At 38.8% G+C, this 14,268-nt stretch overlaps 3 protein-coding genes across 10 annotated transcripts in view; 2 read left to right on the forward strand and 1 right to left on the reverse strand.

Moving 5' to 3' along the window:
- LOC123972923 (ATP synthase subunit g, mitochondrial-like) overlaps positions 1-1,715 on the forward strand; it is a 3,663-nt gene extending 1,948 nt beyond the window's left edge. Inside the window, exon 3 of the mRNA XM_046052692.1 lies at positions 1,519-1,715. Within this exon, the coding sequence (XP_045908648.1) occupies positions 1,519-1,617 (99 nt within the window). The 3' untranslated portion in view covers positions 1,618-1,715. The remainder of the gene's footprint in view (positions 1-1,518) is intronic.
- ift22 (intraflagellar transport 22 homolog (Chlamydomonas)) overlaps positions 1-4,485 on the reverse strand; it is a 7,197-nt gene extending 2,712 nt beyond the window's left edge. The window contains exons 1-5 of one of the 4 annotated variants that reach the window (XM_046052691.1): positions 4,197-4,485; positions 2,832-2,914; positions 2,562-2,611; positions 2,164-2,366; positions 1,901-2,078 (exon numbers count right to left, since the gene is read on the reverse strand). In XM_046052691.1, coding sequence (XP_045908647.1) covers positions 1,930-2,078; positions 2,164-2,341 — 327 coding nt within the window. In that variant the 5' untranslated portion in view covers positions 2,342-2,366; positions 2,562-2,611; positions 2,832-2,914; positions 4,197-4,485 and the 3' untranslated portion in view covers positions 1,901-1,929. Of the gene's footprint in view, positions 1-1,900; positions 2,079-2,163; positions 2,367-2,524; positions 2,612-2,831; positions 2,915-4,196 lie in introns of all 4 variants that reach the window. The other 3 variants (XM_046052690.1, XM_046052689.1, XM_046052688.1) reach the window with 3 other exon arrangements.
- LOC123972916 (outer dense fiber protein 2-like) lies at positions 2,341-13,789 on the forward strand. 5 transcript variants are annotated; one of them, XM_046052676.1, is made up of 17 exons: positions 2,341-2,437; positions 5,044-5,218; positions 5,323-5,446; positions 5,548-5,679; positions 5,940-6,014; positions 6,386-6,457; positions 6,560-6,676; positions 6,769-6,954; positions 7,046-7,155; positions 7,273-7,408; positions 7,695-7,805; positions 9,647-9,751; positions 10,241-10,399; positions 10,814-10,914; positions 11,031-11,193; positions 11,678-11,803; positions 11,936-13,789. In XM_046052676.1, the coding sequence occupies exons 1-17, from the start codon at positions 2,356-2,358 to the stop codon at positions 12,107-12,109; spliced, it is 2,148 nt and encodes a 715-aa protein (XP_045908632.1). In that variant the 5' UTR covers positions 2,341-2,355; the 3' UTR covers positions 12,110-13,789. The 5 variants fall into 5 exon arrangements, with proteins under 5 accessions (XP_045908632.1, XP_045908636.1, XP_045908635.1 ...); XM_046052679.1 differs by lacking the exon at positions 2,341-2,437 and adding an exon at positions 3,081-3,095; XM_046052677.1 differs by lacking the exon at positions 2,341-2,437 and adding an exon at positions 4,479-4,685.
- The last annotated feature ends 479 nt before the right edge of the window (positions 13,790-14,268 follow it).

A 14,268-nucleotide genomic window follows, 5' to 3' on the forward strand; every position in this document is an offset into this window, starting at 1 on the left:
ACTGACACCTTGCACAAGGAGGGCAAGACACAAAAGGTCATTGCTAAAGAGGCTGGCTGTTCACAGAGCTCTGTGTCCAAGCACATTAATAGAGAGGCGAAGGGAAGGAAAAGATGTGGTAGAAAAAAGTGTACAAGCAATAGGGATAACCGCACCCTGGAGAGGATTGTGAAACAAAACCCATTCAAAAATGAGGGGGAGATTCACAAAGAGTGGACTGCAGCTGAAGTCAGTGCTTCAGGAACCACCACGCACAGACATATGCAAGACATGGGTTTCAGCTGTTGCATTCCTTGTGTCAAGCCACTCTTCAACAAGACACAGCTTCAGAAGCGTCTCGCCTGGGCTAAAGACAAAAAGGACTGGACTGCTGCTGAGTGGTCCAAAGTTATGTTCTCTGATGAAAGTAAATTTTGCATTTCCTTTGGAAATCAAGAATCCACATTGCTTGAAGTCCAGTGTAAAGTTTCCACAGTCAGATGGTTTGGGGTGCCATGTCATCTGCTGGGGTTGGTCCACTGTGTTTTCTGAGGTCCGAGGTCAACGCAGCCGTCTAGCAGGAAGTTTTAGAGCACTTCATGCTTCCTGCTGCTGACCAACTTTATGAAGATGCAGATTTCATTTTCCAACAGGACTTGGCACCTGCACACAGTGCCAAAGCTACCAGTACCTGGTTTAAGGACCATGGTATCCCTGTTCTTAATTGGCCAGCAAACTCGCCTGACCTTAACCCTATAGAAAATCTATGGGGTATTGTGAAGAGGAAGATGTGATACGCCAGACCCAACAATGCAGAAGAGCTGAGGGCCACTATCAGAGCAACCTGGGCTCTCATAACACCTGAGCAGTGCCACAGACTGATCGACTCCATGCCACGCCGCATTGCTGCAGTAATTCAGGCAAAAGGAGCCCCAACTAAGTATTGAGTGCTGTACATGCTCATACTTCTCATGTTCATACTTCTCAGTTGGCCAACATTTCTAAAATTCCTTTTTTTGTATTGGTCTTAAGTAATATTCTAATTTTCGGAGATACTGAATTTGGGATTTAGTTGTCAGTTTTAATCATCACAATTAAATGAAATAAACATTTGTCAACATCAGTCTGTGTGTAATGAATAGAATATCCAAGTTTCACTTTTTGAATGGAATTACTGAAATAAGTCAACTTTTTGATTTACATTTATTCATTTAGCTGACGCTTTTATCCAAAGCGACTTACAATTGCTATACATGTCCGGGTCTCTCACACCAAAGGCATGTGTCTTATCCACTACTCCATCACCACCCCATATAATATTCTAATTATATGACCAGCACCTGTATACTGTATATGGTGTGTGTCCTGGGACTGGTAGCAGGTAATTGTATGCATGGGAAGGGATTCATTTATGCACTCTACAATTACTCTTTCATGTTACATGGTCAGGCCTTGTTTAAACTACCATAACTCATTTTCTAACTCTGGAAATTGTCATTAGAGCAATCTTCTTGAGTGTAATTTGTTTTTGTTTTGTAGGATGCCTTGAGGAATGGACTTGTGACCACTGAGGTGCTGATGTGGTTCTACATTGGAGAGTGCATTGGCAAAGGAGGCATTATTGGATATGATGTCTAAATATTTTACTTTTCTTTCTCCATTTGCACTTATAATTGTCACATTCTCAACTACCTGCACCAAATTGTCCAATAAACAGATGTCTAGTCAGAAGTATATTTAGTGTCTCTTGAGTATTGATTTCCAGATTGTTGGATAATATATTATTCACAAAACGCTTTAAATATAACTGTTGGAAAGTTGCATTGAGTTTTTGGGAAATTTCATGCACAACTGAATGACAGTGAAGATCTAGAATTACTAAACTAAATGTTCATGAATGTCACTCGGAGATTGCAGATACCAACGAAAATGTTCTTCTTGATTCCGCAGCTATGTAATGATCGACATCTCCTCTCGCTCTCGACTTTCCGACATTGTATTTACAACATTTTCCAAGTATCTGCGGAAAGCTCGCCTCACATCTTCTGGTTCCTCCTCCAGGTTGGAGTGAATAAGCAGCAGTCTGCTCAGATGCGAGGCTGCATAAGAAAGAATATACATGTCAGCTGAAAAATAGCAATAATTATTCATACAACAGCTTTGGGAGGCTTGCAGTGAAAATACCTAAGGGCAGCCGTTTGTCTTCTACTCCGCAGCCAGGCTTGTGGTGAGCAATGAGTAGACACTGGTTGTCCTGCAAACCTTGAGAGGAGATGAACATCGAGTGCCACGTCTCTATTTCTTTGAGGTGACTTGGAACATCAGGATTAAAAATGATCACCACACCGCTGGAGTCCTTCATCAGTGCAGGCCAGCATGATTCAAATCTGTATGAAGAGAACAGATTGTCTATCTGCATCTGGATATTTGGCACTGAAAAGGACACCAGTTATTGAAAGTAATGACTTTTCTAATATGTCACAAGCTGGGACAGGGTAATGGATACGTCATTGTTCAATGAAAATGTGCTTGACATTTAACTTACTTAAAATCTCCTGAACAGTCCCAGAGTTCAAACTCACATGTAGTGTTGTCGCCACTGCCTTTAGGTTCTGATTCAAATTCCAGTATCCTTGAAACAGTAGAAAATAGCTGCATTTTGTTTTTCTGATACATCACACGGTAAAACGGATACATTGCTGTAATCATCTAATCGTGGAGGTAACTGATTTTTACACTAAAATTAAAATGGCATTCCAAAAGTTCTGTTATTTTCATCTCAGGGATTTAATGAGTTTGGGTAAACTGCCTGTACCATGTGGAAAGCAGTTAAGTTGAAACAGGGTTAGTACCTTACTCCTTGAGTAGGTCTGTATTCACCTCCCACATTTTCTGTTGTGTCTGAGAGAAAGTTTGCAAGAACCGTTTTCCCACTCTGAAAAACAGACAGATGATTTTAGAATAGTCATATCATATGAATGCGCCATTTTCACAGCAGACATTTTGACAGACAGTATAACTTCCTTAGTTGAACACCTAAAGGGAACAGAGCCATGTTCACATAATTGGTTTCACCTGTGCTTTTCCTGCAAGTCCCAATGTGTGCTGTGAAAAAGGTATCAGATTTACAACTTTTACTTAAGTTAAAAGTTGATTGTCAAACTTCTCAACACCTACTTAAGTAAAAGTATTAAAATAATAATACCAAAATGTACTTCAAGTATCCAAAGTAAAAGTAAATATTTTGCAGGCAGCATTACATCTTCAGTGTTATATTATTCTATAATGTTATATTAGATTATTATAGTCTGAAATGTAAATATATTAATCTTATAGCTGGTCCAGGTTGAGCTAATTCAAATGTATGTACATATTTTTGGCTGTTCCAGTGTTTTTTTTAATGTAAAATATTAACTAGCAAAGTCACTAGTAATTGTCGAATAAACAGATATCTATAGTCAGAGAAGTATATTTACGTCACTTGAGTATTAATTTCCAGTGTGGCTTGGGTGATATTTTATTTACAAAAGACTTTAAAAATATAAGAAACAAAAACACCTAAACTGTAGGAAAGTTGTATTGGGGTTTTGGAAAATTTCATGCACAACTGAATGACAGTAAAGATCTATAATTGATAACTTAGAAATGTGATGTGTGAAATGTGAATGTTCATAAATGTCACTCAGAGATTGCGGATGCCACAGAAATTGTTGTTCATTAAGCTGCATATTTTATGGATTTTGCTGCTATGTAATGATAGACATCTCTTCTCGCTGTTGACTTTCCGACATTGTTAGCTAGCTAACTTATATCTGTATAATGCATCAGATTTCAACTAATGAAATGTTTATAATCCGTGGTCCCTTTCAAATAAACGTTAAAAACGGTAACGTTACTGTAGGCTAAAAAAATGCTACGTTACGTTTCACCACTGCACACTTCTCGGTTAAAGAAACGTTAAACAAACACACGCACAGGCGCTCAGGTTTTTGATGCAAGCATACACTTGTGATGTTTTTGTTTGTTGCTTTTGACACGGAGAAATCAGTTTGAGCAAGGAGCGAGTGAGCATTTTAAGTCAGAGTGCAATGGTTGTTAGCTATCGTAATATGTGCTAAGCACATAAAAGCTTACGCGTTCACTGCTCACAAACTACTATCTAGTTAACTTACCTATCGACATCTGACAGTAAAAATAGAGGGAAGGCGTGTACATACCTCATTGGGACCAATAAAGAGTATTTTTGCTTTGAACATTTCCATTCAAATGAAGCCGAGCATTAGCTGTCCAGCTAACTTGAACTGCAGAAGCTCTAGCAAAGATAAGCTACGCCACGAGAATAGGTTAAACAACACTCAGTTTTATCTTAACAATGCTATACTGTGTTTTGAGTTTCATGCAAATAAAATGTACAAAATATGAATACTGTAAGTAACGTTAACTTGATGTTAACCGTAAGATGTCGTGGAAGTAAACTTTTCGTTTCTATGGTTTCAGCCAGTCTCTTTGCTTGCTTTCGTTCATTGGCTGTTCGCAACTTTAATCAAACTAAGTTCCGCCCACTTTGACCTTGGGGAACAAATCAGCAGTGAGAAAATAACTCTGTATCATTACGTTGCCTGAGAGCTAGCCAATCCGGATCGAGCATTGGAGAGGGGCGGTTCAGTTTGGAGTAGCGTTATTCACAACCGACAAAAGGTGAAATCGTAAGTAGCTAATATTTACATTTTCAGTGGCGTTATTTTTACGGGATTACGAAATACATGTCAGTGGCTTTGCTTTGCTTTTTGCTTTGTGTTTTGAGTTAACATAATGTTTGCTGTCTTCAGTGTAACGTAAAGCTTAGCAGTCACTAAACCTGGTACTGTCGTCTAACGTGATCTGTTGCTATCAAGCAAGCTTAGTTAGCGTGCTTGACAACCTACTGTAGTCTTACTGTCCTTCAGAATAATGTGCAAGCTAGGCTGTGTAGTCTAACTAAGATCATTTTAAAAGTCGTGAATGTGAACTAACTTCCTGCCCGCCTCTTTATGTCAACACTGATATTGTATGTTGTTTTGTCAGTAGTAAGAGGTATGTCTCCAGAGGATGAACTCCAAAGTCCCCCACTTGGTTTCAGCTCTGCCATGGAGGATGTATCTCTGAGCTGTGGTGATCTAGCTAGGTCTCACGAGCTGGGGAGAAGGAGCAGAGCACGCAGCGTTCTTCACACAAGTACCCCAGAGGCTGACATAAATTGGTGAGGTCCTATGGTGCACCAACATGTAAACATACAGTCTAGTATGTGGGGATAAACACAGTCTAACTGAATTTAAAGCAGTTTTCACCCTGTTTTTCATTTAGTCATGGAGACTTTGCTGATGGAAAAAGCCCTTTCTTGAAAATACTGATGGATGCAGAAGCAGCTGCAAACTCTGCTGCCATACAACTGGTGTCTTTTAAAGATGCCATGGAAGATGAATTTGCTGTATGTTTGTTGCAATTCTGCATACATTGTCATACATACATACATTGTTAAATATCATTTTTACATTTATAATCGTTTATTCTAACTTTCTTGCAATGAAGGATTCAAGACAGTCTGCCAGTGATAAGCGCCGAATTGCAAGGCAGAGAGGACTTTTGCTGGAGAAGTTGGAGGATTTTAGACGAATAAATAAGTCTGTTCGTCAGAAGCTGAAACAGCTCCAAGATTCAGAGGTTGGTTACAATACTACCTTGTATATTTCTCAGGATAGTCATGGGTTTAGATTCATAGTAGTACTGTAGTTACTTTAAGTTCATAACAGCAAATGAAAAACTCTCACACTGACTTAAATGCTTCTTGGAAATTTGTGAAAAGTGTGTTTTTCATTATACTTGTTTTAAATAACTAAATCTCTATCTATCTATATATCTGAGATATATATATATATATATATATATAATATAATATAATATAATATAATCTTTCCATACAGACTGATCGAATTGATGCCGTCCACCAAATAGACATTTTATTGAAGAAGATCACACAGGCTGAGGGTGAAAATGAGGTGAGGGGTTTCATTATGTATATGCAATGAATCAAGGGAAAGAACTTAATTTAAGTGTATGCAAATAAAGCTTTGCGCTTAAGTCGTGGCAACCTGTTTGAAGATTTAGTCTGTGAAAAGGGGTTAATCTGGGTTAATCTTATGTACTACATACTGGTTTGTATGGTTCAATTGGTAAGTGCTGGTCAAATTAATTTCAAAGCTGTGTCACCTGACATAGCCACATTTAGTACTAAATTAATGTGAGATATGACAAAGTCATCTACTGTATGAGAATGTACTTTTATTGCACAAGAACCCTAGAGAACAAGAATAGCATGCGAATTCTAGTCTCAAATCATCTGCTGACTGCTGTCGTTTTTGTCTTAAAGCATTTAAAAAGAGATTTGAGTGAGACAGAAAGAAGAGTCGAGGAACTGATGGATCTGCGGAAAGAAGAGCAGGTAAGCACAGCAGAAGTTTTCATATAGATGTGCTTGCAGATTCTGAAAGTGCAAAGGATGCAAAGTGTATTTTAAAGCATCCATCGATAATGTTCTTGACAGGAGAACATAAAGAGTGCTGTTCACATGACCAAGTCTGTGGAGGCGACTCGTGCTCACCTGCAGGCGCAGCTGCTCAACAAAGAGGCCGAAAACAATCGTCTGACTGTACAGCTACGGGTAAAAACGGCTTTACCACTCTCTTGACAAACTGCTTTAAAGAAAACACATGATATTATAGCATATCATTATGTGTATGCTGTCCTTTGCAGACTTTGGAGAGAACCCTGACCGAGCAAAAGATGGAAATTGATGATCTGAAAGGCTCCATCACCTCTCTGACGGAGAAGGCAGCACAGGACAAAGAAGCTCTCAAGAAAGCCACCCGAGCACAGAAACTAAGAGCTGAGAGGTTTGAAGCTGCTATTGAGAAATGCTATGCGCAAATGAAAGAAAAGGTATAAAGTCAAAATAGTTGTGTCTTTTTTATATATATACACACATCATTCAGGATCTAGCTTTGACATTATTTTCTTGGTTGGCATGCAGGATGCTCAGCTGGCCAGCGCCCGTTTAGAAAGAGACTCCAGGAGACAGCAAAAGGAGCAGATGATGGATGCGAATGACAAACTTGTCGCTCATATAGAATTGTTGAAAAGGTTGGCCATTTCTCTTTTCCACACACTGCCACTTTTTTAATAATGGAAACCAACACACAAATATATGGCAACCACCAGTTTTCACTGATGAATTTTAAATGTGCACTCTCAATCAAGCCAAATTGCAGACTTGACAGCTAGGCTGCAGAAGGAGAAGGACGAGCTCACTGCAGCTAATGAAACTGTGATGCAACGTGTTGAAAAACTCAGTGCTGAAAATGGAGACCTCAGCCTCAATAATGCAACACTCAAGGTACAAGTAGCCAAACAGGTTGCATGTCATTACTGTAAAAGGTATTAAAAAACACTTGCAGCATAAATCATGGACTGTATATAAAAAGGCATAAATATGTCCATAATTATTCATACTGGCAATTAGTATCATCACAGTCAGCTGACCGATGAACATTTGTTATTTCTAGTTTCTCTTGTTTGTGCACATCCATAATATTCTTAAGAAAGGTGAAATCTCTCTCTCTCTCTCTCTGATTTCTTTTTTTTCTATCACTAAAATGATCTTGATGTTTGTGCTATTGCAGGCATCTGTTGCTCAGTTGGAGCAGCAGCTGGCTGATTGTGAGTCTGACCTAGTAGAAGAGAAGATTGTGTCTCAGGAGAGGAAACACGAAGCCGTACAGTGCCAATACCAGGTTGACATCTGCTCATTCATTTTACTCATTACCTTCTTTTCATTTATTTTTGTAGCTCTAACCTGGAAGATTAGAGTTCCCCCACCAGATATTTTAATTTGAAAAATAAAGATAATAGTCGTAGTAGTCAACTAAGACTTTCAATATGCAAACATTTAATTCACAAAGAGCATATTTGCAAATTAACACACATTTTACCATATTTGAACCCGCACATAATGAATATGAATTGACACCTAACAATGTACTCCTTAAAAAGCCCACATGGCACATTAATCACTGTAATTTATAAAGGAAAATTTGAAGTGTTTTTTTCAGTATGATTCTGTTTTATAATAGATTATAAACACTGTGAGGAAGAAAGCATTTGATATCTGAGATGAAGTTGTTCTCAACAGCATTGCATTCATACAGGAAGCCCTGCAGCCTCTGTGATATAGGGAGGAGATCTTAATTAATTAATGCCAATTTCTGATCATCGTCGCTCATTTGTATAATTGAATTATGCTAAATGTTTTCACATATTTAGATTGACAATATTATGTGTCCAAAAATATGGAGCCAGTTTATAATCCAAGAAAAAATGTCCTAGATGAAAGTGCTAAATTTACAAGAACAAAACTTGGAAATTCCCTGAAATTAAAGTCACAAAAATTCCAAATCACTTTGGCCCAGTTCACAGCAAAGTCCCAGTGCATATGATAATATGGTGATTGTGGGCTAAAATCATGATTATTTCCTCTGCTAAATCCAATTAAGAAGTATAATTTTCCACTCCGCACATAATACACGGTAGCAGCGTCTGTATGATGTTGAAGCCTTGCAAAATGAAGCAATGTGGTTCCTTGAACCAGAGAGTTTCTCTCATAAATGTATGACTTTAATATAATATCAGAGAATATTCAAGTTTTTTACTTGTAGATTAGTGATTATTTCCCCCCATAAATTTACCACTGAAATACTGAATTTTGTTCTCTTTACCCCTCACCCCTGGCACCATATATTTTTAAAATAACAATGGACCAAATTTGCATCTTAATCATAGTGAACATAAAAGAAGAGTCCATAATGTACAAAATTGAGAACTGTACCAAGAAAACTGTGAAGATAATTACAAATTTACTCAATATGCTACCAACAAGCCTAACCTATTTGTTATGCACCAACTCCAGTTACGTTGACTCCAAATCCACTAACCAACATCTTATTCACTGTTTAACACCAATGTAGGCAGTCAGAGATTGTCAACCCTGACTTTCCTTGATAACTCCGAGTTAAAACTGAGTAGGTTAAACTCCCTTTGTAGGACAGGCCTCTGGTCAGGAAACAAAGCAAAATACTAACAAGTTTTGATCCTTTAATTCCAAGCAGCTATTATTCCTTTTACCCTTTTATATGATGTGAGGGAATTTTCCTTAGTGGTCTTAAACTGAGCAACAGGTCAGGTATGGATCATATACTTGTCACACTCGGGTTAACTTGTAGATCTACAAGTAGAATGACCTCTGCCTCCCTAGCAATATTTCTTGTCACTGTCCTCCTCAGACAGTAAACAACGGCAACTGAAGAGATATGAGCTTGCGGTCACCTAGGAGGCAAGTCTAGTAGATATGGGGTGTTTGGTGCCCTCCAATTTTAAATGTTTACAGACAGTTTATGTAATGTACATGTGTGCACGTGGCCTCCAGCTCCCACCGTGACTTAAAAACCCCATTGTTCAATAATGTTTTCAAATGTGCTTTCAATAGTAATACTGAATGTGGTTTGAATGAATGATTCAGCAAAAATATTAGTTTGCAGTTGTAGGGAATGATACATCAGATTTACTTTTGTTTTTCTAGGTTGCAGAGCTTCAAGCTGAGATAGATGATCTGAAGATGAAATATGCAAATCTTTTAAGAGAAACAGAGAAGACACGAGATGGAAAAGATACAGAAGTTGAGAAGGTAACCTCCCGCCCCTACATATACAGGTTTCCCTATATTTTATTGAAGTTTTGAACACTTTTAATGTGCACACGCCTTAATGAACAGCGAGTGTATCTAACAGTGATATCTTTTAGATCACTAATTTCTATCTTTTTTTTTGTGCTAACACATTCTAACATTACCTTTGTGCTTTATCTGGTATGTTCAGATCAGCCGTGATGTTTTTGCTGCTGTTGAATGGCCAGTCAGTGCGCTGTTAGATGTTTCTTTTGCTTTTTCAGCTGCATAACATTTGTTGCACCTGGATCTGCTAACTAAACTTCCTTCAGTAATTCTGAGCGGCAAAACACTTCAGCTGGCTGTTGTTGCCAAAGCTCAGTCCAGAGATGAATCTTGGCACATTCTGCACGCTTAAAGGATTCTCTTTTAAGGGCTGTGATGATTCTTTAGGCTAATATGTTGTCTATTCCCAACACCCCACTCCGTCTGCCGTCCTCTGGAGCCCAGGTGAGGCAGGAGCTGCAGGGGCGTGTGGAGGAACTGAAGTCTTACCCCGAGTTACTGAGTGCAGCTGAGCAGAGTCTCTTCGAGTGCCAGGAGAACCTGCGACGCTCGGAGAGGAAGTGCTCAGAAAAGTCAGAGTCCATTAGGCAACTGCAGGTTAAGGTGTGCAATGATACCTGTGGCAGTCAGGTGGCATAAAATGCAGTCATTGTCCTACATCTGACCACTAGGTGGTAGTACAACCCCTTTTGTCTGTCAGCGCATCTTGTTTTCTGGTCCTGTTGTGAGTTGATTTTGATTGATTGTGATAAAGAATTCTCCGATTGCAGTGGAAACAAGTAGGTTGCAACCATCCTTACCTACCTACCCATTTGTGAGTGTTTTGTGCTGTGCGAGTCCTTTGCATTCACCCACATGTTTCCATCAGCGGTGATAAATTGGCATCTTGAAAACAAGACTTAGCATGAAATGGGCTGTCATTTTATGCAGTTTGCATGTGATGTGAAACACTCTTATCTGCTCCATTCACTTGTAACAATTACAGGTGATTCTTAATTTGACATTTTACGTACACAGATAGAGAGTCAAACAAAATTGCTGAAATCATCTGTGGAGATGAAAGAGTCCACGCATGAGGCCAATTTACAACTACAAGAGAAAGTGCAGTCGCTTCAAAAGTAAGCCATCCTCTCGTGTCTGTTATCTAGATATCAAATATTTGTTTCTCAATTTGTACAGCTAACTAGAAATGTTGAACTTACGTGTGTGTGTGTGTGTGTGTGTTCGCTCGCAGGCAGATGGACACACTGCAGCAGGAGAACCTGGACCTGGTACGGAGGCTTGCAGCTCAGGAGGAAGCTCTCAGCTACAGTAACCGGCAGCTGGATCAACGCTCATCAGAGTCCCAGGCCCTCAGCCGGCAGCTGGAGGCAGCGTTATCAGACGTCAAACAACAGGTACAGCTCAGAGACAACTCACACAGTTATCAACAAACATGACAAAAGCATCAAGTGTTTTGCCTATTAAACTATCTGTTTGGCAGATTGCTGGAAAATGTCATCAGTTGACCAGGTAGAATTGAATTAAAATATAATCCTTCTTTACCTTGGTCAACCAGGATAGGTGCAGCCCACTAATCCAATCAACATTTTTAATTAACAGATTGTAAGGAGCGTAAATGCCAGTGCAAATGTTCCAGTTTCCCACCTCAGATTTTTAACTTTAAAGTAATAATTTACATATACATATAAAATGTGTATGTGCTCTCTCACTGATTGATACAGCACAGTCGATCCCACAGGTCCTGAAACACTTATCTGTACTTGCTGTTAAAGACCCGATCTTTGAAACACCTATAGTGTTTTCCAGATAAAGATCTGGCACAAAGGAAGCAATGTCTTTCACTTTGTCAGATAATTTAACGTTTTCCCACTCGTCCAGGTCAACAAGGTAAAAGACCAGGCTGTTTCCAGACAAGAGGCCCTTCAGACCAAAATACTGGAGCTGGAAGCCGAGAAGAGCAGAAGGGATAATGAGCTGAGGCTTCTTCGCCAGAGCAAGCTCACTGTGAGTATCGTGCTTTTCTTGAATACACAAAGCACATAAATGTCACGGAGCTGGCTGATTGCACTCAACTTAACCTTGATGCAACCTGGGGAAATATCTGAGGAAAATAACTGTCTGAATTTTAATCTGCAGGCAGAGAAACATTTCGATGCGCGTCTGAAGGACCTGCAGCTCAGCTTGGACCAGTCAGAGAGCCACAAACAAAGCATTCAGAACTACGTTGATTTTCTCAAAAACTCTTATAAAACAATGTTTGATGAGGGACTGCAAGCATCAAGTTTTGGATCATCATATTTTCTAAAATGATTAAGGATTCATCTGTTTGCATTTAAAACAAAATTGTTTTATGTGTACTGTAGTATTTATGGTTTATTTAAAAATGACAAAATAATATCACATTTTTAGAGTGAAAGGAATTTTTTTTAATATAGTTTTAGGCTATATATAGATAGCTACTTCTACATTTAGCTGACAATCTGGGACTTTTTTTTGTTGTGAGAGGTTTTGATACCTGTTTTTAGCTCATGTCCCAAGAGATGTTACATAATATTTTCACATGTGTATGCAAATTGTGGACTGTGAACTCTTGGTGCTACTGTGTCTTATTCCTATTCGACAAGGAGCCAGTTGCATACATTCAGTTTTAGATTAGTCTGAACTTTCGACATCTGGTAGATTGTTGATTAATTCTTATGTTGCATAAACATTACTGATTGACTAATTCAGAGTTACTTAAAGTAACCACATGCCCCCCCTTTTAAGTTTGAGTAAAAATCCACTTGTTATAGCAGTATGTTGGGTGAGTTGGTAACAGACGTGTTACCTTAGTCCTCTGTTTAAAACCTTAAACAATTTGGCAAATTGTTGGTTTATTGTCAGAGTTGTGTTGAAAATGTATTGCCAACTATTCCAAATATTGATTAATTATTTGAGTCATAAAAGGAAATGTAGAGTTTCTCTGCTTTTTATCACTTTAAATTGAATACCTTTGGGTTTTGGACTGTTGATCGGATAAAACAAGCAATCTGACGATGTCACATTGAGCTCTGAGTAATTGTAATCAGCATTTTCCTCTATTTTCTGATATCTCATAGACTAAAATGAACAAAAACAAAAGGGGTTTCCAGATGGAGGAAAGCAGTGTGCCACTAGGTGGAACTGACTTGTTAGTCATCTTTTAGCTTTTGTCAAGTGTCTCGTTTTACCCACAGTCCGCTGTGCGCTTGGTTGTAATTCTTACCTTAGTCACTACTATATGAGTTCTATGTAACATAGTAAAAACGTGTAAGACTAGGTCTACTTTTTATGCAACTGGCTCCAGCTTGTTTTTTTGCCATATATTTTGAAGCGGCACGTACACCTATTATGAAAGCAATTTTTAACCAATACAAGTAGTGCTTGAAAACCAAATACCATGTGGGTGCATACGTCCACCCCTGCCCCCTGTTAACCAGGGGTGGAAGAGACCACATTTTCCATGGTGCTTAATTTAAACATGAACATGAACTTTGCTCTCGCTTTAATCATAATTATTTTAATGTGACTAACGCATCTATCCTGCTGATGCTGAAAACACTCTTGTGTCTGTTTTTGTGGTGATTATAGAAAATGTGTGATGCATATTGAATGTGTTTCTTGATTCTCAGCTGGACTGAGATGAGTGAAATCAATTGTTCCGCTGTCAGTTATGAAGCTCATGCCTTTGGGGTTGCAAACAGGATTACTGAAGTGATGCTGATACATGCGCCACTGGGATGTTTCCAAACCACTTTAAACTCTTGCTCAGTTGCACTCATGCTTTTGCAATGGAAGGTTTTTATATTACTGAGGGGTAGACGCAAACACGAGAACACAGGTATCTGCTACAGCATGATTTACCCAAAAACTGAACTATGTTCATCTTGTACTGTACTTCGATCTTCATGTTCTGCTGCAGTTGCTTGTGGTCTCATACTGTAGTTTTGGTAATAAACTACCATGGGTCCAGACCTGCGTACAGGCTCAGATGTGTTTTTGCTGTGGTGGTAGTCCCCCAAGTGAGCAGTACTTCTCTCAAGTTCTCAGAGACAAAGCTCTATTGTGCTCTCCGTCAGGGGATGGAACCATTTCATCTCTGCGTGCGTCAGTACCCCTGTTTTTCCTTTGCTCTTGTTCTTGCTCTCTTTGTCTTGCCCATTTACGTAATTCTGTTGATCACACTTTGGGAATTTGGTTTTCTCTGCTCTTTGCTGGAAAATATGTGTATGTCTTACTTCTAGCAATTTGGTTGGAATCACATTTCAGCACCTCGATGGGCACGCCCTGAGATTTTGTCTTAATTAGACTCAAATTAGTTGGGTGACCCATTTATTTTTCTTTTTTACAAACTGCTCCTGGAGCAATGATCAAAAACAAACAAGAAGATTCACTGTTGCATGTAACTGAAGGTCACATATAGAATGCTAAACTTTTTTGGACGGAAAATA

This window comes from Micropterus dolomieu, linkage group LG06, assembly GCF_021292245.1.
Source record: "Micropterus dolomieu isolate WLL.071019.BEF.003 ecotype Adirondacks linkage group LG06, ASM2129224v1, whole genome shotgun sequence".
Taxonomy (NCBI): Eukaryota; Metazoa; Chordata; class Actinopteri; order Centrarchiformes; family Centrarchidae; genus Micropterus; species Micropterus dolomieu.